Genomic DNA, 26225 nt, shown 5'->3' on the forward strand with positions numbered 1-26225 from the left:
TCAAGATCAGTCTGGGCAACATAGTGAGACCCCATCTCTATGAAAAAGAAAAATAAAAATTAGCCGGGCATGGTGCTGTGTGCCTGTGTTCCCAGCTATTCGGGAGGCTGAAATGGGAGGATTGCTTGAGCTGGGGAGGCCGAGGCTGCAGTGAGCCATGATTGCACCACTGCATTCCCACCTGGGCAACAGAGCAAGACACACACAAACACACACACACAAGTGGTGCAGGGACTGGCATGGCCATAGGAGAGGACCTCCACCAGCCATGAACATTGGAGCTTATGGAGACTACTAAATGGCCTTAGTGTGAGTTCCCAGGAGTCTGACATCAATTCCACCCGAATGAGAGGGTCAGTCCCCTGAAGGGAAAACCCACACAAGTGTGTTTCTTTTTTTTTTTTTTTTAGATGGTGTCTCGCTCTGTTGCCAGGTTGGAGTGCAGTGGGATGATCGCGGCTCACTGCAACCTCTGCCTCCTGTGTTCAAACGATTCTCCTGCCTCAGCCTCCCGAGTAGCTGGGACTACAGGCACCTGCCACCCTGTCCGGCTAATTTTTGTATTTTTAGTAGAGACAGGGTTTTACCATGTTGGCCAAGCTGGTCTTGAACTCCTGACCTCAAGTGATCCGCCCACCTTGGCCTCCCAAAGTGCTGGGATTACAGGCATGAGCCACTGCGCCCGGCTCATACAAGTGTTTTTGAAGACCAGGTCCTAGGACTAGCTGACAAGAAATTAGGGTTTTTTGCATTTTTGCAAAACCAGAGAAAGCAATCAGTGAGGCTTTTCACGATGACTGGGACTCGCAGCGAGGCCACACATTTTTCAGTATGGACCACACCACTGAGCGAAAGTTCCCCTAATCAGATCCCTGGGCACCTTGACACCACCTCCCCTCCAAAGCTCTGGTGAAGGACCAGCCTGGGATTGTTTCAGGCCCGCCCCCTTCCCCTACTCCAGCCCATTCACATGCGAGGACAGACCAGGGCAGTGGGAAGAGGGTCTTCTCACCGTGTTTGTACAGGAAGTTGTGAGTGGTCCCCCATTCCCACTTCGAAGCGCAAATGCCTGTTTTCTTCACAAAATCCATAAAGTTACTGAGTGAGCCTAGAGAAAGAAGCCGAGACAGCCAAGGTGAGTTCAGGAGACTGAGTGGTTTCTGCCCCCACCAAAGTCATATGTGGAAGCCCTCATCCCCCATGGGGTTGTATTTGGAGAAAGGACCTTTAACAAGGTCATTCAGGGCTGGCGCGGTGGCTCACGCCAGTCATCACAGCACTTTGGGAGGCCGAGGCAGAAGGATCACAATGCCAAGAGATCGAGACCAGCCTGGCCAACATGGTGAAACCCCGTCTCTACTAAAAATACAAAAATTAGCTGGGCGTGGTGGTGCGTGCCTGTAGTCCCAGCTACTCGGGAGGCTGAGGCAGGAGAATCGCTTGAACCTGGGAGGCAGAGGCTGAAGTGAGCCGAGATCACGCCACTGAACTCCAGCCTGATGACGGAGTGAGACTCCATCTCAAAAAAAAAAAAAAAAGGTGGGGGTGGTCATTCAGGATAACTGAGGCTAATTCAATAGGACTGGGGTCTTTATGAGAAGAGAAAGAGTGCCAGGCACCAGAGTAATCCCAGGACTTAGGGAAGCTGAGGTGGGAGGATCGCTTGAGCCCAGAAGTTTGAGACCAGCTTGGGCAAGAGAGTGAGACCGCATCTTTACAAAAATAAAATAAAATAAAAATAAAATAAAATAAACAAATTAGCTGGGCATATTAATGCATGCCTGTGGTCCCAGCTATTCAGGAGGCTGAGGCAGGAGGATCACTTGAACCCAATAGTTCAAGGCTGAAGTGAACTATGATCGTGCCACTGCACTCCAGCCTGGGGGCATTCCAGCCTCACTTGTATCACTCAGATCATTTAGATACAAGTGAGACCTTGTATCTAAAAAAAAAAAAAAAAGGAAGACACCAAGAATGCATGTGCACAGAGGAAAGGCTGGGCTGGGAGGATGCGGTGAGAAGGCGGCCATCCATCCGCAAGCCATGGAGAGAGGCCTCAGGAGAAACTGACCCCACTGGCACCTTGATCTTGGACTTCCTGCCTGCAGAATTGTGAGAAAATAAGGCCAGGCACAGTGACTCACATCTGCAATTCCAGCACTCTGGGAGGCCCAGGTGGGTGGGTCACTTGAGGTCAGGGGTTCGAGACCAGCCTGGGCAACATGGTGAAACCCCATCTCAAAAAAAAAAAAAAAAAAACGGTGAGGAAATAAAAGCCTATAGTTGAAGCCACCCCGCTTCAACTTTTGTTAGGGCAGCAGAGCTGACAAATCTGGTGAGCTGGGAAAGGTTGGCATCCAGGGGCCTGGGGGTCCTGGCCGTCAGATCCAGCAGCTATCATTGAGCCACAGGTGAGATGACTTTGAGCCGTTGGGGTTGGGGGAGTTGGCAAGGAAAAGATGGCAATTTAATGACTGTATGATCACCTGTGTATCTGAGGAAATACGCTTGTTCTCTTTAGGTTCATGGGGGAGAACGATGCAGAATGTTCCAGGAGCTGTTCCAAAATGCCCAGCACACTTTCCTGTGCTCCCTTCCTCAGCCCAAGAGCTGCCAAGTCACTCAGGGATAAACCGGGTCATTATCCCAGACGTCTGCCTCTTCCTCACCCTCACACTGGACTATCAAGACCTGCCAATTCCACCTCCTCTTCAGTGTCTCTGCTCCTCCCAGTCTCATCTGCCAGTACCTTATGCAGCATCTTTTCCATCCAGGATGCAACACTGCCTCCCGCTCTGATTTCTCTCTTCCTGGTTTTCCAGCTCTAATCCTTTCTCTGAACAGCAATGGGCACAGTGGCAACAGAGCAAAGCTAGTAGGGAGGTAGGTGCTTGAGCTAGATGCCGATTTGAATTTGACTTCTTCACTCATTAGCTGTGTGACCCTGAGCAAGTTACTTTTATTTATTTATTTTTTTCTTGAGACAGTCTTGCTCTGTCACCCAGGCTATAGTGCAGTGGTGCAATCTCGGCTCACTGCAACCTCCGCCTCCTGGGCTCAAGTGATTCTCCTGCCTCAGCCTCCCGAGTAACTAGGACCACAGGCACTCACCACTACGCCTGGCTAAATATTTTTTTGTATTTGTAGTAGAGACGGGGTTTCGCTGTGTTGGCCAGGCTGGTCTCGAACTCCTGACCTCAGGTGATCCACCCACCTCGGCCTCCCAAAGTGCTAGGATTACAAACATGAGCCACTGCACTGGGCCCCTGAGCAAGTTACTTAACATGTCTGTTCTCGTCTGTAAAACCAGGAAGAGAGAGTAACACCTATCCCTTACAGATTTATGAGGAATAGATAGGAGTCTACCTATAGCACTTAGGATGTTGGGAAGATGGTTTAACATGGCCACAGTAACCAGTTATTTAATCAAACGCTAGCCTAGGTGTGGCTGTGAAGGTATTTTGTAGACGTGGTTGACAGCCAAAATCAATTGACTTCCAGAAGATCATTCTCAGTAATGTGGGTGGGCCTCATCTACTCAGCTGAAGGCTTTAAGGGCAAAACAGTTTCTGGAGAAGAAATTCCGCCTCCAGACTGGAGTGTCAAATTCCGCCTCAGGCATGTGTATGCTCATTGCAGCACTATTCACAATAGCAAAGACATGGAATCAACCAAATATACCCATCAATGGTAGACTGGATAAAGAAAATGTGGTACATATACACCATGGAATACTATGCAGCCAGAAAAAGGAACAAGATCATGTCCTTTGCAGGGACAGGGATGGAGCTGGAAGTCATTATCCTCAGCAAACTAATGCAGGAACAGAAAACCAAACACCACATATTCTCACTTATAAGTGGGAGCTGAATGATGAGAACACATGGACACAGGGAGGGGAACAACACACACTGGGGCCTGTTGAGGGGGCGGTGGGAGGGAAAACATCAGGGTCAACAGCTAATGCATGTGGGGCTTAATACCTAGGTGATGGGTTGATAGGTGCAGCAAACCACCATGGCATACGTTTACCTGGGTAACAAACCTGCACGTCCCGCACATGTATCCTCAAACTTTAAATTAAATTAAATTTTAAAAAATCCTGTCTCAGTTTCTGGCCTGTTGGCCTGCCCCATGGATTTTGGACTTGTCATCTTCACAATCCCATGAGCCAATTTGTTAAAATAAATATCTCTAGTTAGATAGACAGATAGAGATAGATAGCTATAAATACATAGACATAGATATATAGATTTGGGCAGACAGAGACATAGATAGGTAGATATAGATAGATATCTTATTGGCTCTGTTTCTCTGAAGAAACCTAACACATCTAGCAAATAGTAGGCACTTAATAAATATTAACTTCTACAAGATTTTAGCAGCACAAAAGCAAATCACACCTACATTGCTTTGTATAACCCTTTAATATTTAACATGTTAAAGCAAACTAAACGTGGCCTGAGGACTCCATACTTCTTCTTTTTTTTCGAGACAGAGTTTCACTCTTGTTGCCCAGGCTGGAGTGCAATGGCGTGATCTCAGCTCACTGCAACCTCCGCCTCCTGGGTTCAAGCGATTCTCCTGCCTCAGCCTCCCGAGTAGCTAGGATTACAGGCATGTGCCACCACGCCCGGCGAATTTTGTATTTTTGCATTTTTAGTAGAGACAGGGTTTGCCATGTTGGCGAGGCTGGTCTCAAGCTCCTGACCTCAAGCGATCCACCCTCCTCGGCCTCTCAAATTGCTGGGATTACAGCCATGAGCCACCACGCCCGGCCATTCGATCTTATACTTTTATTTATTTATTTTAGAGAGGAGGTCTCACTACGTTGCCCAGGCTAGCTGGTCTTTAACTCCTGGCCTCAAGCGACCCTCCCGCCTAGGCTAGCTGGTCTTTAACTCCTGGCCTCAAGCGACCCTCCCGCCTCAGCCTCCTGAGTAGCTGGGACTACAGGCGTGAGCCATCACACCTGGCTTTTTAAAATGTTTTATCTATTTATTAATTTTGTTTAAAAAAGATGAGGTCTCACAGTGTTGTCCAGGCTAGTCTTGAACGCCTGGGCTCAAGTATATCTTACAGTAAGTTAAGAATTGGCCGGGCGCAGTGGCTCACGCCTGTAATCCCAGCACTTTGGGAGGCTGAGGTGGGCGGATCACAAGGTCAGGAGTTCGAGACCAGCCTGGCCAATATGATGAAACCCTGTCTCTACTAAAACTACAAAAATTAGCTGGGTGTGGCGGTGCGTGCCTGTTGTCCCAGCTACTCGGGAGGCTGAGGCAGGAGAATCGCTTGAACCCGGGAGGCGGAGGTTGCAGTGAGCCAAAATTGCACCACCACACTCCAGCTTGGGTGACAGAGCGAGACTCCATCTCAAACAAACAAACAAACAAAAACAAAAAACAAAACAAAAAAATATGTTCTTTAAAAGAAAACTTTTTAAGGGATGGGGGTCTCACTCTGAGTGCAGTGGTGCACTCATAGTTCACTGCAGCCTCCAACTCCTGGGCTTAAGGAATCCTCCCACCTCAGCCTCCCTGAATAGCTGGGACTACAGGTGCACGCACCACCATGCCCGGTTAGGATGTATGTTCCCATCTCAGCACAGGAGCCAGGCATTATGGAAAGTCATAGTGAGGCTTCGTGTGGCACATTCCATCTCTCTCCATTACCCACCAGAGGGGTAAACCCAAGCCTCTCATCTGCCAGACTGAAGTCAGTAGATGAACTCTGGCTGACTTTCCCCACATTTCCACTTGGTAGGCTCATTGTCACTCATTCTTCAAGTTGCTTCTGAGCTATCGCCTTGGAAAAGGAGCCTTCTTCATCAACCCCATCTAAGGGGAGCTTGGACAACAATAGCTCACAGACATCAAGTTAATAGTCGGCTCCTTCTTTAAATTGTAGACAAAGGAAACCAGAGAATAGACTGATTTCATCCAACAGAGATAAAAACAGGAATTTATGTAACATGAATAAAAGGAGGAGGAAAGGAAATCTACAGAGTCTGAAGAGAGTACACTTTGATTTCCTTTCCTTGGTGAGCTGCTGATCAGCTGGTCAGGAGGACTCTGGGTGTGTCTGTGCCTGGACACCAGGCCATCATAGAGGTGAGAGGTTGGATGTCTGGGGGTGAGACTGGCTGTCTCTGGGTCATCTCAGGAAGGCAGTGGCCTTAGCAACTAACTGTCTTCATTGTCCCTCATCCAAGCTACTTCACTCTCAGAATTTCTCACCAGGTACCTGCTCTCGCCTCTCCTTGTCTCTCTGTAGAATTTACTTATTTATTACTTTTTTGAGACAGGGTCTTGCTCTGTCACCCAGGCTGGAATGCAGTGACACAATCATAGCTCACTACAGCCTCGACCTCTTGGGCTCAAGCAATCCTCCTGCCTCAGCCTCCTGAGTAGCTGGGACCATGGGAACGCACTACCATGCCCAGCTAATTTTTTACAAAAAATTTTTGTAGAGATGGGTTCTTGCTATGTTGCCCAAGCTTGTCTTGAACTCCTGGGCTCAAGTGATCTTCCTGCCTCAGCCTCCCAAAGTGCTGGGATTACAGATGTGAGCCACTGCACCCAGCCCTCTCCACAGAACTTAGCCCAGTCAGGGATGGACTTGCCTGTGGTTGGCTTACCTGTCTATTCTCCATCTTGTCCTCTAGACCATGAGTCCTCCAGGCAGGCACCTGGTCTGTCATTTCCCCTTTGTCACCCCTACCCCCAGCCTGCTATTAGGAGAGTTATTATTTCATGCTAATGACTCAAGACATCCTAGACGGATGGATGGCCGGGTGGGTGGATAGAGGGTGGGCGTATCAGTCCATTCTTGCATTGCTATAAAGAAGTACCTGACGTTGGATAATTTATAAAGAAAAGAGGTTTAATTGGCTCACAGTTCTGGATGCTGTATAGGAAGCACGGTGCTGGCATCTGCTTCTGGTGGGGCCTCAGGAAGCTTCCAATCATGATGGAAGGTGAAGGGGGAGCAGGCACATCACTTGTCGAGAGCAGGAGCAAGAGAGCAAGGGGGAAGGTGCCACACACTTCTAAACAACCGTATCTCACATGAACTCAGAGCAAGCACTCACTCATCACCAAGAGGATGACGCTAAGTCATTCATGAGGGATCCGCCCCCATGATCCAATCACCTTCCACCAGACCCCACCTCCAACACTGGGGATTACATTTCTTTTTCTTTTAATTTAATTTAATTTTAAGTTCCAGGATACATGTGCAGGACGTGCAGATTTGTTACATAGGTAAATGTGTGCCATGGTGGTTTGCTGCACCTATCAACCCATCACCTAGGTATTAAGCCCCGCATGCATTAGCTATTTTTCCTGGGGCTCTTCTTCTCCCCACCGCCCCCAACAGGCCCCAGTGTGTGTTGTTCCCCTCCCTGTGTCCATGTGTTCTCATCATTCATCTCCCACTTATAAGTGAGAACATGTGATGTTTGATTTTCTGTTCCTGCATTAGTTTGCTGAGGATAATGACTTCCAGCTCCACCCATGTCCCTGCAAAGGACATGATCTTGTTCCTTTTTCTGGCTGCATAGTATTCCATGGTGTATATGCACCACATTTTCTTTATCCAGTTTTTCACTGATGGGCATTTGGGTTGATTCCATGTCTTTGATATTGTGAATAGTGCTGCAGTGAACATACATGTGCCTGTATCTTTCTAACAGAATGATTTATATTCCTTTGGGCATATACCCAGTAATGGGATTGCTGAGTCAAATGGTATTTCTGTATCTAGATCCTTGAGGAATTGCCACACTGTCTTCTACAATGGTTGAACTAATTTACACTGGGGGATTACATTTCAACATGAGATTTGGAAGGGAACAAACATCCAAACTATACCAGTGGGACATCTGGTCATGTCCCCTGCAGGACTGGCCCAAAGGGGTAGGGAAGAGCAAGAGCGGGGAGAAGGTTGGTGGCACTTACTGTTGATGACACTTATCACACTACACATGGTACCTTTCCTTTCGGGGTCCTCATGGGGCTGCTCCTGCTTTTCCAGGGAGGTCCTGGTCCAATTCTCGAGCATCTCAGTCAGCCAGGTGTGTTCAGGCTCACCGCCTTCATCTACATCAAGAAACCCAGGTGGTCTCAGATGCTGTTTAAGTACCCTGCCAAGTACACCACAGACCCTGCTCTGCCTCATCTTCTGCAATGCCCTGCGGTTCCTCCCGAGGTGACCTCCTTCTCCAGGTGACCTTCTCTCCCCTTGCCTTCTGTTGCCCCCCATGTTACCTCGCTCTCTCTGACTTTCTGGCCTCTTTTTTCTAGCTCCTTCATCTCTGCCTCCACCTCTACTCATCTTTTGCATGCCCATCTTCTTCAGGGTTGGAGGCAAAGTCTTCCCCTCTTTTATTTATTTATTTATTTAAGACAGAGTCTTGCTCTGTTGCCCAGGTTGGAGTGCAATGGGGCAATCTCAGCTCACTGCAACCTCTGCCTCCCAGTTTCAAGCGATTCCCCTGGCTCAGCCTCCGGAGTATCTGGGACTACAGGCACACACCACCACCAGGCCTGGCTAATTTTTGTATTTTTAGTACAGATGGGGTTTCATCATGTTGGCCAGGCTGGTCTCGAACTCTTGACCTCAAGTGATCCACCCGCCTCAGCCTCCCAAAGTGCTGGGATTACAGGCATTGAGCTACCATGCCTGGCATCCCCTCTTTTATTTTTATCCACACTCATGAATTAGATGATGCTCAACTCTCCCTCTCTCACACACACTGATAATAGCTCTGCTCACATTTGCTGAGAACGTCACCTGCCAGGCTCATCTTGGCATTTTGCATAAATTCCACCCTTCAACCTTCACCGCATTCCTTGGAGTGAGCTCTCTGAGGCTTCTTTTATAAGGGATTAATCCGAATCAAGAGGGCTCCACCCTCATGGTCTCAACACCTCCCAAAGGCCCCATCTCTTAATACCATCACCTTGGGGTTGCCATTTCTTTTTTGTTGTTGTTGTTGAGGCAGGTTGTCGCTCTGTCACCCAGGCTGGAGTGCAGTGGTACAATCACCAGCCTACCATCCCACAACGTTAGTTAGCCATTTGTAGGTTGGAGATAGATTCTCCTTCCAGACTTGTCTATAACCAGCATATGGTGAATGCTGATGTCTAAAAACAACATTAAAGAGTGCCATGTGGCAAGAAGTTGGCTCTCTGCAACCCAGAAGAGGGTTCCCCAGAATCCAACCCTACTGGTACTCTGATCTTGGACTTCCAGCCTCCAGAACTGAGAAATTAATCTCTGTTGTTGCTAAGCCAGCCAGCCTATGTATGGCACTTTGTTCTGGCAGCCTTTACAACTAAAACAGGGAGGGAGGCATGAAGTGGATGCAGGGCTGTGCTCAGGACCTACCTTCACTCTGTACCTGACTGTTGGCCTGTGAAAAAGCCACACTTGCATCTTCCACAACTGGAAGAAAGACCACCTTTGTCAGCCTCTGCTGTAGTTAGGCTGGGGCCATGGGACTGATCCTGGCCAACAGGAGGTGTGTGGAGCTGGTGCCTGCTACTTCCAGGCCTGGCTACAAAAGGCCTTCTGTGGCTCTCCAGCTCTCTCCTCTCATGGAACAGACAAGGAGACCTTGTGCCAAGAGGAGAAGCAACGAGATGCAAGCAGCTTGGCCCAGTGTGGTGGCTCACACCCATAATCCCAGCACTTTGGGAGGCCCAGGCAGGCAGATCACTTGAGGTCAGGAGTTCGAGAGCAAACTCAGTAGAGAGAGTAAACTCATCTCTACTAAAAATGCAAAAATTAGCCAGGTGTGGTGGCAGGTGCCTGTAATCCCAGCTATTCAGGAGTCTGGGGCAAGAGAATAGCTGGAACCTGGAAGGCAGAGGTTGCAGTGAGCTGAGATTGTGCCACTGCACTCCAGCCTGGGTGACAGAGCTAGACTCTGTCTCCAAAAAAAAAAGAAAGAAAGAAAGAAAAGAAAAGAAAAGAAAGGAAAAAAAGACGCAAACAGCTTGGATGCCTAAGTTCCACATGGAGCCAAGTTGCCCTGGAAGAACACTCAACCCATATTGCTTTTTGGGTAAGCAAAATATAAACCCTTCGTGTCTTAAGCTATAGCAATTTGTGGTTTCTTTGCGCAGTGTAGCCTCTCCTGAACAAATATAGTCTCCTCCATAATATAATCCAACTTCTCCATACAGAATTCATCTGATACTTTGTTCTTGTTCTCCATACTCCCACCATAGGTCGTCTGGCTCCTTCATTACTCCCAACCCATGTAGTTTTGGGAAGTATTTTTCCTCTCAATTTGCTAATTGCCTCAGGCTGTTCCCATTTTCTGCCTCTGACACTTGGATCCTAGGCATACCTAGGGTATATCTGACGGCTATGTACATGGATCCTATGGTTAGAGTGTGTCAGTTTGAACTCCGATCCTGCCCCCTCCTGGCTGCGTGGCCTCAGGAACCTGTGAGAGTCCATGCTCCTCTCCATTCCCAAAGGAGCACCACATGAATCAGACACGTAAAGTTTTTAGGACAATGGCTGACTTCAAGCCAGTGTGCAGTCCACACTATCATTAGGGATTCATGGCGAAGTAGGATGCTTACCTTCTGGGGGAGGATGTTCCCCTTGCAAACTTTCTTGCAGCCTCAGTAATCGGGCTGCAAAAGAGCAGAGGCAGGGGGAATGTTTAACTGTACAGTAAAGTCACTAGTTATAGAAAATACAGATTACCTGCAGGGACGTCTCTTTAATAGAAATGGCAGCCATGGGTTGGAGTCTGTTGATACAGGTTCTGGAGAACTAATTTTGTACCTGTCTTCCAACTCTGTGCTCAGTGACCTCATGTTGGTAGCTTGAAATTTGCCATGATGTGATCAAGTGGGTTTCATACCAGGAATGCAGGGATGGCTTAACAAACACAAGTCAACAAATGTGATATATCACGGAAACCGAATTAAAAACAAAAATCATAGGAGATGCAGAAGCATTTCACAAAATCCCACATCCCTTTATGATTAAAGCCCTCAACAAAATCGGTATACAAGAGACATACTTCAATGTAATAAAAGCCATCTATGACAGACCCACAGCCAACATTACACTGAACAGGGAAAAGTTTAAAGCATTCCCCCGAGAACTGGAATAAGACAAGGATGCCCACTTTTACCACTTGTATTCAACATAGTACTGGAAGTCCTAGCCACAGCCATCAGACAAGAGAAAGAAATGAAGGGCATCCAAACTGGTAAAGAGGAAGTCAAACTGTTACTGTTCACTGATGATACGATTGTACACCTAGAAAACCCTAAAGACTCATCCAAAAAGCTCCTAGGTCTGATGAATGAATTCAGGAGAGTTTCAGGACACAAAATCAATGTACATAAATCAGTAGCACTGCTATACACCAACAGTGACCAAGCTGAGGTTCAAATCAAGAACTCAACCCCTTTTACGACAGCTGCAAAAAAATAAAATCAAATACTCAGGAATATACCTAACCAAGGAGGTGAAAGACTACTACAAGGAAAACTACAAAACACTGCTGAAAGAAATCATAGATGACACAAACAAATGGAAACACATCCCATGCTCATGGATGGGTAGAATCAATATTGGGAAAATGACCACACTGCCAAAAGCAATCTACAAGTTCAATGTAATTCCCATCAAAATACTATCATTTTTCACAGAACTAAAAAATCCTAACATTCTGGGGTTTTTTTGTTTTGTTTTGTTTTGTTTTTTTTTTTGAGACATAGTCTCACTCTGTTGCCCAGGCTGGAGTGCAATGGCCGATTTTGCACCTGCAACCTCTGCTTCCCAGGTTCAAGTGATTCTCCTGCCTCAGCCTCCTGAGTAGTTGGGATTACAGGCGCATGCACCATGCCTGGCTAATTTTTGTATTTTTAGTACAGACAGGGTTTCACCATGTTGGCCAGGCTGGTCTCGAACTCCTGACCTCAGGTGATCCAACCACCTTGGCCTCCCAAAGTGCTGGGATTACAGACATGAGCTACCACACTCAGCCACAATCCTAAAATTCATATGAACCAAAAAAGAGCCTGCATAGCCAAAGCAAAGACTAAGCAAAAAGAACAAATCTGGAGGCATCACATTACCCAATCAAATTATACTACAAGCCTATAGTTACCAAAACTGTATCATACTGGTATAAAATTAGGCATGTAAAACAATGGAACAGAATAGAGAGCCCAGAAATAAAGCCAAATACTTAGACAGCCAACTGATCTTTGACAAAGCAAACAAAAACATAAAGTGAGGGAAAGGGCACCTTATTCAACAAATGGTGCTGGGATAACTGGCAAGCCACATGTAGGAGAATGAAGCTGGATCCTTATTTCTCACCTTATACAAAAATCAACTCACAAATTCAATGTGAATTTGCATCAAAGACTTAAACATAAGACCAGAAACCATAAAAATTCTAGAAGATAACATCAGAAAAACTCTTCTAGATGTTGGCTTGGGCAACAAGTTCATGACCAAGAGCCCAAAAGCAAATGCAACAAAAACAAAAATAAACATATGGATATATGGGAACGGTGGCTCACGCCTGTAATCCTGGCACTTTGGGAGGCCCAGCTGGGTGGATCTTAAGGTCAGGAGTTCCAGACCAACAGGATGAAACCCCATCTCTATTAAAAATACAAAAATTGGCCAGGTATGGTGTTGGATGCCTGTAATCCCAGCTACTCAGGAGGCTGAGGCAGGAGAATTGCTTAAGTCTGGGAGGTGGAGATTGCAGTGAGCCGAGATCGTGCTGCTGCACTGAAGCCTGGGTGACGGAGTGAGACTCCGTCTCAAAAATAAATAAATATATGGGACCTGAGTAAATTAAAAAGCTTCTGTACAGCAAAGGAAATAATTATCAGAGTAAACACATAACCCACTGAATGGGAGCAAATATTTGCAAACTAGGCATCCACAAAAGATGATTATACAGAACCTATAAGGAACTCAAAGAAATCAGCAAGAAGAAAACGAATAATCCCACCGAAAAGCATCCCAATGATATGAACAGACATTTCTCAAAAGAAGATATTCCAGTGGCCAAGAAACATATGAAAAAATGGTCAGTATCACTAATCATTAAAGAAATGCAAATTAAAGCCACAATGAGATACCATCGTACTCCCACAAGAATGGCCATTGATAAAAATTCAAAAAAAACCCATAGACGTTGGTGTGGATGTGGTGAAAATGTAACACTAACACACTGCTGGTGGGAATGTAAATTAGTACAACCTCTATGGAAAACAGTATGGAGAGTCCTCAAAGAACTAAAAGTAGATCTACCATTCGATCCAGCAATCCCACTACTGGGTATCTACCCAAAGGAAAGGCAGCCATTATATGAAAAAGACACTTGTGGGCTGGGTGCAGTGGCTCACGCCTGTAATCCCAACACTTTGGGAGGCCGAGGAGGGCAGATCACTCGAGGTCAGGAGTTCAAGACCAGCCTGGCCAACATGGTGAAACCCCATCTCTACTAAAAATACAAAAATTAGCTGGATGCGGTGGTGCACACCTGTAGTTTCAGCTACTTGGGAGGCTGAGGCAGGAGAATCACTTGAACCTGCGAGTTGGAGGTTGCAGTGAGATTGCACCACTGCATTCCAGCCTGGGCAACAGAGCGAGACTCTGCCTCAGAAAAAAAAAAAAAAAGACACGTGCACATGTATGTTTATAGCAGCACAATTCACAATTGAAAGATATGGAACCGGCTGAGCATGGTGGCTCATGCCTGTAATCCCAGCACTTTGGGAGGCCGAGGCGGGTGGATCATGAGGTCAGGAGATCGAGACCATCCTGGCTAACACCCGTCTCTACTAAAAATACAAAAAAAAAAAAAAATTAGCTGGGCACAGTGGCGGGTGCCTGTAGTCCCAGCTACTCAGGAGGCTGTGGCAGGAGAATGGTGTGAACCTGGGAGGCGGAGCTTGTGGTGAGCCGAGATCGCGCCACTGCACTCCAGCCTGGGTGACAGAGTGAGACTGTCTCAAAAAAAAAAAAAAAAAGAAAGATGAACCCACCTAAGTGCCCATTGACCAATGAGTGGATACAGAATATGTGGTATATAAACACCATGGAATACGACTCAGCCATAAAAAAGAATAAAATAATGTCTTTTGCAGAAACTTGGATGGAGGCCATCATTCTAAGTGAAGTAACTCAGGAATGTAAAACCAAAAACCATATGTTCTCACTTTTAAGTGGGAGCTAAGCTATGGGTATGCAAAGGCATACAGAGTGGCATAACGGACTCCAGAGATTCAGAAAGGGGAGGGTAGAGAGGTGGGGATAAAAAACTACACATTGGGGCCAGGAGTGGTGGGTCATGCCTGTAATCCTGGCACTTTGGGAGGCCGAGGCAGGTGGATCACCTGAGGTCAGGAGTTCGAGACCAGTCTGACCAACATGGAGAAACCCTGTCTGTACTAAAAAAATACAAAATTAGCCAGGCATGGTGGTGCATGCCTATAGTCCCAGCTACTCGGGAGGTTGAGGCAGGAGAATGGCTTGAACCCAGGAGGCAGAGGTTGCAGTGAGCAGAGATCGCTCCATTGCACTCCAGCCTCGGCAACAAGAGTGAAATTCCATCACAAAAAACAAGAACAAAAACAAAAAAACACTACACATTGGGGCCAGGTGTGGTGGCTCATGCCTGTAATCCCAGCACTTTGGGAGGCCAAGGCGGGCAGATTGCTTGAGCTCAGAAGTTCGAGACCAGCCTGACCAACAGGGCAAAACCTCATCTCTACTAAAAATATAAAAATTAGCCGGGCATGGTGGTAAGTGCCTGTAATTCCACCTACCAGGGAGGCTGAGGCAGGAGAAGCACTTGAACCCAGGATACAGAGGTTGCAGTGAGACGAGATCTTGCTACTGCACTCCAGCCTGGGCAACAGAGTGAGACTGTCTCAAAAAACAAAACCAAAAAACTACATATTGAATGCAACATACTCTAAAACATACACTGATGAGTGGACTACAGTCTCAGAATTTACTACTACATAATTCATCGTGTAACAGAAACCACTTGTACCCTAAAAGCTATTGAAGTAAAAATTCAACAAAACAAAAAAATCTTAACATAATATTTAAAAATATTATTACCTAATAGTAGCAGTGTTGATCCCTATAATTAAAATATTGTACATGTTATAAATTTTTACTTGAGATCAAATCAAAATTCAATTTTTCCACATGTGCTGAAAATGCGATAGAAAGCTGAGTCCTGATACATGTCGGTTAGGTCAAGCTTCTGCTTCATCTTTTTCAAATTTTTGAATTGTCAATAAATAAATTTTGTCTGCTTTTTTTTCTTTTTCTTTCTTTCTTTTTTTTTTTTTGAGACACAGTCTCGATCTGTTGCCCAGCCTGGAGTATAGTGGTGCCATCTCAGCTCACTGCAACCCCTGCCTCCCGGGTTCAAGCAATTCTCCTGCTTCAGCCTCCCAAGTAGATGGGATTAACAGGTGCCCGCCACCACGCCCAGTTAATTTTTGTATTTTTAGTAGAAACAAGGTTTCACCATGTTGGCCAGGCTGGTCTCGGACTCCTGACCTCAAGTGATCCACCCACCTCAGCCTCCCAAAGTGCTGGGATTACAGGTGTGAGCCACTGTGCCCGGCTTGCTTTTTCTTTCTTTCTTTTTTGTTTGAGACGGAGTCTTGCTCTGTCGCCCAGGCTGGAGTGCAGTGGTGTGATCTCGGCTCACCGCAAGCTGCGCCTCCCAGGTTCACGCATTCTCCTGCCTCAGCCTTCCGAGTAGCTGGGACTACAGGCGCCCGCTACTACGCCCGGCTAATTTTTTGTATTTTTTAGTAGAGACGGGGTTTCACTGTGTTAGCCAGGATGGTCTCGATCTCCTGACCTTGTGATCTGCCCACCTCACCCTCCAAAGTGCTGGGATTACAGGCATGAGCCACCGCGCCTGGCCCTGGCTTGCTTTTTCTAACAATACAAGAGATAATAAAAATAATACTGACATTTAAGAGGACACTCCCATGTGTCAAGCTTTGCTCTAAGTACTTTACATATATGAGGTCATTTAAACCCCACATCAAATAGTACATAGTCCCAATCTTGTATATTTGATGTATATTTACATTTATTTGATATAAATATACAAGATTGGGGCTATGCACTATTGTCTCCATTTTACAAAGGAGAAATTGGGTCACAGAGAATTTTGTTGTTGTTGATTTTCTTTTCTTTTTTTTTTGTTTGTTTCATTTTTTTTTCTTTTTCTTTTTCTTTTTTTTTGAGACTGTGTTTCACTCTTGTTGCCCAGGCTGGAGTGCAATGGTGCGATCTCAGCTCACTGCAACCTCCACCTCCTGGGTTCAAGCGATTCTCCTGCCTCAGCCTTCCGTGTAGCTGGGATTACAGGCATGCACCACCACGCCTGGCTAATTTTGTATTTTTAGTAGAGAGGGGGTTTCTCCATGTTGGTCAGGCTGGTCTCAAACTCCCGACCTCAGATGATCTGCCCACCTCAGCCTCTCAAAGTGCTGAGATTACAGGTGTGAGCCACGGCGCCCAGCCCCTCATTTCTTTATTTTTAAATTCTTTTCACAGAGAATTTAAGCAGCTTTCTAGGGTCACTAACGCATGACAGGCAGAGCTGGGATGTGGATTCAGGCAGACAGGCTTTGGATCAGAACCACCACACAATTCCCCTATAGATCCCTGTGTCTGCACTCACCAACCAGTTACATAGGTGAGTCACGCATCCTTCCCATGACCCGGTGGCTCTCAGCAAAATGGAGGGGACAACAGCATCTACTTCTTCAGGTTATTCAAAGGTTAAATGATGAACAGGTAACGAATGCCATTTTTTTTTTTTTTTTTTTTTTTTTTGTGAGATGGAGTCTTGCTCTGTTGCCCAGACTGGACTGTAGTGGTGTGATCTTAGCTCACTGCAGCCTTTGCCTCTTGGTTTCAAGCAATTCTTGTGCTTCAACCTCCTGAGTAGCTGGGATCACAGGCGTGCGCCACCATACTTGGCTAATTTTTGTATTTTTAGTAGAGATGCATTTTCGTCATGTTACCCAGCTTGCACTCGAACCCTTGACCTCAAGTGATCTGTCCGCCTGGGCCTCCCAAAGTGCTGGGATTACAGGCATGAGCCACTGCGCCGGGCCAAGCTGCTTGCATCTTGTTGCCCAGGCTGGAGTGCAATGGTGTGATCTCAGCTCACTGCAACCTCCGCCTCCCGGGTTTAAGAGCTTCTCCTCTTGGCACAAGGTCTCCTTGTCTGTGCCATGAGAGGAGAGAGCTGGAGAGCCACAGAAGGCTTTTTGTAGCCAGGCCTGGAAGTAGCAGGCACCAGCTCCACACACCTGTCGGCCAGGATCAGAAACTTGAACTCCCGGCCTCAAGTGATCCGCCCGCCTTAGCCTCCCAAGTGTTGCGATTATGGGTGTCAGCCACTGCATCCAGCCAGATTGCTAATGTTTACTGAGTGCCTTTATCTACCAGGCACTGTCCTATGTGCTTTTGATGAATTAACTCATTTAATCCTCATAACTACTATTATCATCACCCACACGGCACAGAGGCAGAAACTGAGGCACAGAGAGGTTAGGTAACTTTTCAGAGGTCACAAAGCTCACATGTACCGCAGCAACATTCCTTCCAAGGGGGTCTGTACTCTCATCCACTCTGTGCTCTTCCCGGCTGCCCATAATCAGTGTTCAGTATATGAGAATAAATGTCAGGAAATGTGTTTGCTAGAACAATTATACACAGGCCTCTTTTCTGTCACATGCAGGCAAAGTACTGTGAATCTCCTTGCATAAAATATCTCTAGGCTTTGACCTTTCTGTTCCCCAAATACTCACCAAAAATAAGGCGTCCAATGCTTTTAGCATTAGCAACAGCCCTTCTCCACAAACCTGCCAAGAAAAGAGCAATAAAATTCAAACATTCTCCATCACGTGACTGTCATGCTTGATATTCAAAGCACCAGCAGACCGGTATAAAGCACTGCAGGGATCTGCAGCAGGAAGAAAGATCATTCTTCCATTCCATAAATATTTATGAAGCAATTAGTGGGCACCCGGCACTCTTCTGGCTGCTGGAATACAGCAGTAAACAAGACAGATTTGTCCTTATGAACCTTCTATGGGTGGAGCCAGCCAGACACTGTAGACTGGCTACTCCAAGGCCATTTCAAGCTCCCTTCCATGCCAACATTTCTCAGCCCACAGGCAGGAAGGGCAAATATTTCCCTGCCTCCCTTGCAGCTAGGGGGAGGTCAAGCTCTGGCCCATGCAGATTTATGGGGGCACTTCTGGAAAGTCCTAGCTGTCCTACTATGAAAGAGCAGGACAGCAAACATGTTGGATTAGAGGCATTGCTGGCATACCCCTCCCACTTGGAAGGACAAAACACTGTGTAGAGATTCACACTGTGAACCTTTTTTTCAAAGAAGTGATTCAGGAATTAGACAGGAAATCTGAAGGAATCCACAGTCCCTTTGAAGGAAGTGATGGGCTGCAGCCTACACTGTGACTCAAGTGAAGGGCTGCGAGTCCCCAGGGTGTGAGATGGGGAAAGACTGTTTGCAGGATACACGCCCCCACCACACCAGGGATCCTGAAAATCCAGTCTCTGGGGAAAGACCTTAACCCTATTCAGTGCAGGATATGACTTGGGGAGGTTCATGGAATATAAGTAGGAGCTGTGGGAAGAACCCTGCATGCACTCCCAGATCCCAGTATGGACCCAGGGAAGCCATTCCTTATTGTTCCTCACAGGGCACCCTGCAGTGGTCAGCCAAAAAGTTCAGGTGGTGGTTGCAGGTTGAAAGAAGCCCCCAGCTGGGTTTCATGAGATAACTGTGGGTGGAGGTGAACTTCTCCACCCACATGGGGTGAATGAAAAGCAAGCTGCAGACACGTGTGCAGGACCCTGGCACACGGCTAGGTGGGATAGATGGGGAGGGGCATGGCCTGAAAGCAGTGATTGCTATCTCTGCAGGGAAAGCTTATGACTTGGGGGCATTTGCAAGTTCTGAGCACAGGCTGCCTGGAACTTAGCTCACCACTGCCAGTGGAACAGGGTGGGAGGAGATCTGCCTTGCCAAGTGTGTGGGATCCGCGTGGGGCTTACTGCCACCTGCCACTCCCCACTCCCTGCACAAACTCTTCTGTGCAGCAGAGGCAGAAACATTCCTCTCTGGATTATCAGCACATGGGTCTGAAAACCACCCCCACCCCCTCATACCCACAGGAGCTGCTGCTTGCCCTGCACAGGGAGAGTTAGAGCAGTAAACTGCCTGACCCAGCCCACACCTAGCTTTGCCCTGCCACCCACCCTGGTGGCTTAATACAAAGGACGGAAACTTTTGGGAACTCTATGGCTCTGCCCATTGCCTGAGAAACAAGAGTAGCCACCCTGGGCAACATAGGGCAAGAGAACATCCCACTGCTACTCCTGCAGCTGGTGCTCCACCTGCTGGGTGGAGGCCAACCAACATAGTCCACGACAGCATCTCCTGGTAGGATAACACCGGGCCCAAGAAGGAGAAAATGGCTCTATGTCCTCAGCTATCACCACTGCGTGCACCACTCTGGCTAACCAGGAGGTCCTGAGTCTGTCCACGTGATCAGTTCATTACTACTGTAAGTAGCATTCAAGGAAGCCAACATACTAAGGCTGTCTATAAGCAAGGAATCTCACAGAGCCTGTGTCTCTCTCCTGCCACCCCCATTAGAGCTGGTGCTGCTTCCCATTGCTGGGAGTCTCGAGGACAGGTGACATTACCAGATTCCTTGGAGACATTCCCAAGAACCAGCCTGAAGTGTGGCAGCTTCACTGGGTGGCTAGACCCAGAGGAACAATAACACTCACTGTAGTCTGGTGCCCAGTAACTACTATCCTAGGGGAATGGGGAGTGCACCACATCAAGGGAACACCCCATGGGACAAAAGAATCTGGACAGCAGGCCTTGAAAATCAGATCTTTCTGCTGGTGGGAAGTTCATTTCAGCAGGGACACAGTTTCAGTGCTGGGCTCAGCACGGAAAGCCCACAGCTCTAACCCAACCATCAGACAGCCCTGGTGTGCATGAAGGGTCTTGGAGAAAGGGATGTCTTTCCCCTCTCTTCCATTGCCACGGGCACAGTTGGGGTTTCTCCCATGGGAGCGCAGCATGGGTACAACTATAGACAGCCTTTCTGGAACACATCAGGGTGACTGCATCCCCACAGGAGGAGCCCCTCTAGGTTTAGGCTGGCACAAGAGACAGATTCACAGTTCCTCTCTACTTGGAACACCAACATTCCTACAGATGAAAAGAGATGCCTGTCTGATCTGAATAGCTGGAGCACTGGATCACGAGTGTGTCTGAGAGGTGGATGGCTTTCCGGGTGACCTGGCAGGGGAGCTGAGGTGGCTCCAACCCTTCTGCCTGATAAGATCACAGTGCACAGCTGGGCATGGTGGCTCACGGCTGTAATCCCAGCACTTTGGGAGGCCGAGGTGGGCAGATCACCTGAGGTCAGGAGTTTGAGACCAGCCTGACCAACATGGAGAAACCCCGTCTCTACTAAAAATACAAAATTAGCTGGGCATGGTGGCAAGTGCCTGTAATCCCAGCTACTCAGGAGGCTGCGGCAGGAGAATTGCTTGAACTCAGAAGGCGGAGGTTGTGGGGTGAGCTGAGATCATGCCATTGTACTCCAGCCTGGGCAACAAGAGCCAAACTCTGTCTCCAAAAAAAAAAAATCTTGGTGCAACTCACTGAGAGCTCCTCCAGCCATCTCTGTCAAGGCAGGGACCTTTGCTCACCATTGGGTGTTGCATTTACTCACATGCTTTGGCCACAATCACTTCCTATGCACTCCCCTACAGACCTGAAGCCTGAACCATCAAACCACTCAATAAAATACTGGGGAAGAAAATTGCATGCCTTGTGGGGAATGAGGTAAGCTTCAAGAGACTTCTACCATTCCAGCCCTGTAGGCAACAGTGAACTTGCTCACACAGTGAGCACATTGCTTCTACAACCAGCATATGAGAAAGCCATCACACAAAGACTCCCTATATCCAAGGAACTCTTACGGTCTTCACTCCTGAAAGCACCAAGGACCAAATTAGGCTATAATTAGCTAGGGACATTAAAGTCACATCCTTAAGCGGAAAAAAGAAAAAAAAACACAGTCAAATCAAACATAAATTCAAGAATAATTAAAAGAAATAGTCTACTCAAATGAGAAGGAATCAGAAAAGTAACTTTGGTAATATGACAAAACATGGTTCTACAGCACCCCCACTACCTCTCCAGCAATAGATCCAAATCAAGATGAAATCTTTGAAATACCAGATAAAGAATTCAAATGGGTACCAAATGAATCATACATGTAATGTTCCTAGGACAATGGCTGGCCTCAAGCAAGTGTGCAGTCCACATTATCATCAGGGATTAATGACGAAGTAGGATGCTTACCTCTTGGGGTCAGAAGATTCCTTAACTGGTCTGCAAAAGAGTAGAAGCAGGGGGAATGTTTATCTGTACAACAAGTCCCTAGTTATAACATAAAAAATACAGATGACCTGCAGAGATATTTCATTAATAGAAATGGCAGCCATGGGCTCCAATGGCAGCCAATGGCTCTCAAGAGCCAATTTTGCCCCTCTCTTCCAACTCTGTGCTCAGTGACCTCATGTTGCTAGCTTGAAGCTGGCCATGGTGGGAACATTTACACTACAGGAATTGGCAAACACTACATATCAGGAGTTTTGTTTTTGTTTTTTAGAGAGAAAGCTTAGCAGACCCACTGGAGAAGTAACACTCAGACCCATCTCACACCTTTAGTCAGCCATTTGGAGGTTGGAGATAGATAGATTCCCTTTTTAGGTTTGTTTTTAACCAAGCTATGGTGAACACCAATGTCAAAGAACAACATCAGCCCGGGCATGGTGGTTTATGCCTGTAATCCTAGCACGTTGGGAGGCTGAGGCGGTGAATCACTTGAGGTCAGGAGTTCAAGACCAGCCTGGCCAACATGGTGAAATCCTGCCTCTACCAAAAATACAAAAATTGCGTGGTGGTGGGTGCCTGTAGTCCCAGCTACTTGGGAGGCTGAGGCAGGAGAGTGGTGTGAACCCGGGAAGTGGAGCTTGCAGTGAGCCGAGATCGCGCCACTGCACTCCAGCCTGGGCGACAGAGCAAGACTCCGTCTCAAAAAAAAAAAAAAAAAAAAAAAATTAGCCAGGCATGGTGGCGTGAGCCTGTAGTCCCAGTTACTCGGGAGGAGAGTTGCTTAAGCCTGGGAGGTGGAGGATGCAGTGAACTAAGATCACACCACTGCACTCCAGCCTGGGCAACAGAGCAAAACTCTGTCTCAAAAAAACAAACAACAAAAAAAGTCAAAGCGTAAGAACTAGTACAGTGCCTGGCACACAGGAGGTCCCATGAATATGCATTAAATGAATGATGAGTGGTTCAGGGTGTGAACTCAATAATGATCCTAAAAATAAGATTAACATATAATGAAACACTCCCATGTGTCAGGCTTGGCTCTAAGCATTTTACATACATGTGGTCATTTAAACCCCACATCAAATATACGAGACTGGGACTACGTACTATTGTCTCCATTTTAGGAAGGGGAAATTGGGTCACAGAGAATTTAAGCAGCTTTCCAGAGTGAGCAGTGCAGGAGAAGCAGAGCCGGGATGTGGATCCAGGCAGACAGGCTTTGTATCAGAACCACCACACTATTCCCCTAGAGATCCACCACCCAATTCTCCTATAGATCCCCACGTCTGCACTCACTGACCAGCAGCGTGGGTGAGTCATGCATCCTTCCCACGACTTGGTGGATCTCAGCAAAATGGAAGGGACAAAAGCATCTGCCTCTTAGGGTATTGAAGGGGTTAAATGTTAAATGAGGGACCAGGTAATGATTACTAATGTTTACTGAGTGCCATTACCTACCAGGCACTGTCCTACGAGCTTTCAACGAATTAACTCATCAAATATTCATAACTACTGTTATTATCACCTGCATGGCACAGAGGCAGAAACTGAGGCACAGAGAGGTTAAGTAACTTTTCAGACGTCACGAAGCTCACATGTACCAGAGCAACATTCCTTCCAAGGGAGTCTGTACTCTCATCCACTCTGTGGTCATGCTGGCTGCCCAATTATATGACAATAAATGTCAGGAAATACAGTTGCTAGAACAATTACATACAGGTCTCTCTTCTGCCATGAGTAGTAAAAGTACTGTGAATCTCCTTGCATAAAATATCTCTAGGGTTTGACCTTTCTGTTCCCCAAATACTCACCAAAAACGTATTCCCTAATGACTTCATTGTTACCAAGAGCACTTCCCCATAAACCTGCCAAGAAAAGAGCAATAAAATTTCAAACATTCTCCATCACGTGACTGTCATGCTTGATATTCAAAGCACCAGCAGACTGGCATAAAGCACTGCAGGGATCTGCAGCAGGAAGAAAGATCATTCTTCCATTCCATAAATATTTATGAAGCAATTAGTGGGCACCCGGCACTCTTCTGGCTGCTGGAATAGAGCAGTAAACAAGACAGATAAGGTCCTTGTCCTCACGAACCTTCTACGGGTGGAGCCAGCCAGGCACTGTAGACTGGCTACCCCAAGGCCATTTCAAGCTCCCATCCATGCCAACCCTTCTCAGCACACAGGCAGGAAGGGCAAATATTTCCCAGCCTCCCTTGCAGCTAGGGGAAGGTCAAGCTCTGGTCCATGCACATTGCTGGGGGGACTTCTGCAAAGTGCTTGTTCTCCTTCTCAGAAGGAGCAGGCCAGGTATGGTGGCATGCAACTCTAGTCTCAGCTACTTGGGAGGCTGAGGCAGGAAGATCGCTTGAGGCCAGGAGTTCAAGACCTGTATTGGGCTATGACTGTGCTTCTGCACCGCAGCTTGAGTGACAGAGAGAGACCCTGACTTTAAAAAAAAAAAAAAAAAAAAAGTTGCAGCTTCATTGGATGCAGCAGCCATCCTGTGGTGTGGAGGAGTTCTGCATGAGGGTGACTGTTAATATGCTAAGGATGGAGGAGCAGAAGCCCAGAATAAACCTGGGTCCTTCTGCTTAATGTTGCACAGCTAAACCAATGTCACCAGCCACCTATCTTTGTATTATTTATTTATTTATTTATTTTGAGATGGGGTCTCGCTCTGTTGCCCAAGCTGGAGTGCAGTGGTGTGATCTCGGCTCACTGCAACCTCTGCCTCCCAGATTCAAGTGATTATCCTGCTTCAGCCTCCCGATTAGCTGGGATTACAGGCATGCGCCACCACGCCCTGCTAATTTTTGTATTTTTTTAGTAGAGACGGGGTTTCACCATGTTGGCCCGTCTGGTCTCGAACTCTTGACCTCAAGTGATCTGCCCGCCTCAGCCTCCCATAGTGCTGGGATTTCAGCTGTGAGTCACGGTGCCCGGTGTGTCTTTTTCTTTTGTAAGAAAATTAATCCCACATTTCCTCAGGGCACTGTGGTTGGTTAGTGACTTTTAGCCAAACACATTTGTATATGATACAGGGAGACATAAAAAATGAATAATCAGCCAGGCACGGTGGCTCACGCCTGTAATGCTAACACTTTGGGAGAGTGAGGTGGGCGGATCAATTGAAGTCAGGAGTTTAAAATCAGCCTGGCTAACATGGTGAAACCCTATCTCTACCAAAAAATACACAAATTAGCCAGGCCTGGTGGTATGCACCTATAGTCCCAGCTACTCGGGAGGCTGAGGCAGGAGAATAACTTGAACCTGGGAGGCTGCAGTGAGCAGAGATCATACCACTGCACTCCAGCCTGGGCGACAGAGTGAGACTCCATCTCAAAAAAAAAAGACACACCCATTAGGATGGCTGGTATCCAAAAAACCCCAGAAAACAAGTGTTGATGAGGACGTGGAGAAATTGGAACCCTGGCACACCACTGGGCAGAATATAAAATGGTACAGCCACCGTGGAAAATGGTATGGTCGTTCCTCAAAAAAAAAAAATTTTTTTTTTTTTTTTGAGACAGCCCAGGCTGGAGCGCAATGGTGCGATCTCCGCTCACTGCAACCTCCGCCTCTTGGGATCAAGTGATTCTCCTGCCTCAGCCTCCCAAGTAACTGGAATTACAGGCATGCACCACCACGCCCGGCTAATTTTGTATTTTTTGTAGAGATGGGGTTTCACCATGTTGGTCAGGCTGGTCTCCAACTCCCGACCTCAGATGATCCACCCGCCTCGGCCTCCCAAAGTGCTGGGATTACAGGCATTAGCCACCACACCTGGCCTCAAAATTTTAAAAGTAGAATTACCACATACATGATCCAGCAATTCTACCTCTGAGTATATACCCAAAAGAATTGAAAGCAGGGTCTCAAAGAGATATTCATAGACCCATGTGCATGGCAGCTTCCTTCACAACAGCCAAAAGGTGAAAGCAATCCATGTGTCCATCGATGGATGAATTGATAAGCAAAATGTGGTATATTCGTACAATAGAATATGATTCAGCCATAAATAGGAAGGAAATTCGGACACATGGTACAACATGGATGAACTTCAAAGTCATTTTCCTCAGTGAAATCAGACAGACACAAAAAGACAAACACTGCATGATTCCATTTCCATGTCATACTCAGAGTAGTCAAAATCATAGAGGCAGAAGGTAGTATTGTGGTTGTCAGGGGCTAAGGGAGGGGGTGACAGGGACTTAGTATTCAATGGGTGTAGAGTTCCAGTTTTACAAGATGAAAAGGGTTATGGAGATGGATGGCAGTGATGGTTGCACAACATTATGAATGTATTGTATTTATACCACTGTACTCGACACTTTAAAATGGTTAAAATGGCAAATTTTATGTTATGTGTATTTTATAATAGTAAATAAAAAGCACCCGGGTGTGTGAGGGGAGGTATAAGAGACGTGTAGAGAACCATTTCAGTAGGTGATACATACATCCAAGGGAATAATAATGTTATAGGGAGTACCTGGGAGTGAAAATTTCAGAATATCTGATGCCCAAGACCAGATTTAGCAAAGAGATGGTGGGGATAGGAGACAGGAGTCAGGCTTGGCAATGTGAAGGACCCCTTCTGTCCAGACCAGAGAAAGGAGGAAGATCCCCTTCATCCTACCTCATTCTCCTCCCCTGAGAACACCCCTCCATCTACCAGGTTGCCAAAGCTGGAACCTTTGATGTCATCTCTG

General features: G+C 46.9%; 1 protein-coding gene across 6 annotated transcripts in view; it reads right to left on the bottom strand.

The window, feature by feature from the left end:
* PLA2G4C (phospholipase A2 group IVC) overlaps positions 1-26225 on the bottom strand; it is a 63535-nt gene that overhangs the window by 18887 nt on the left and 18423 nt on the right. For all 6 annotated transcript variants that reach the window (XM_054462015.2, XM_063657269.1, XM_063657270.1 and 3 more), the window contains 6 exons: positions 23323-23376; positions 21476-21505; positions 17865-17918; positions 10599-10652; positions 7992-8099; positions 1013-1108 (listed from right to left, as the gene is read on the bottom strand). In XM_054462015.2, the coding sequence (XP_054317990.2) occupies positions 1013-1108; positions 7992-8099; positions 10599-10652; positions 17865-17918; positions 21476-21505; positions 23323-23376 (396 nt within the window). The remainder of the gene's footprint in view (positions 1-1012; positions 1109-7991; positions 8100-10598; positions 10653-17864; positions 17919-21475; positions 21506-23322; positions 23377-26225) is intronic.

The sequence above is a fragment of the Pongo pygmaeus genome, chromosome 20, assembly GCF_028885625.2.
Source record: "Pongo pygmaeus isolate AG05252 chromosome 20, NHGRI_mPonPyg2-v2.0_pri, whole genome shotgun sequence".
Taxonomy (NCBI): domain Eukaryota; kingdom Metazoa; phylum Chordata; class Mammalia; order Primates; family Hominidae; genus Pongo; species Pongo pygmaeus.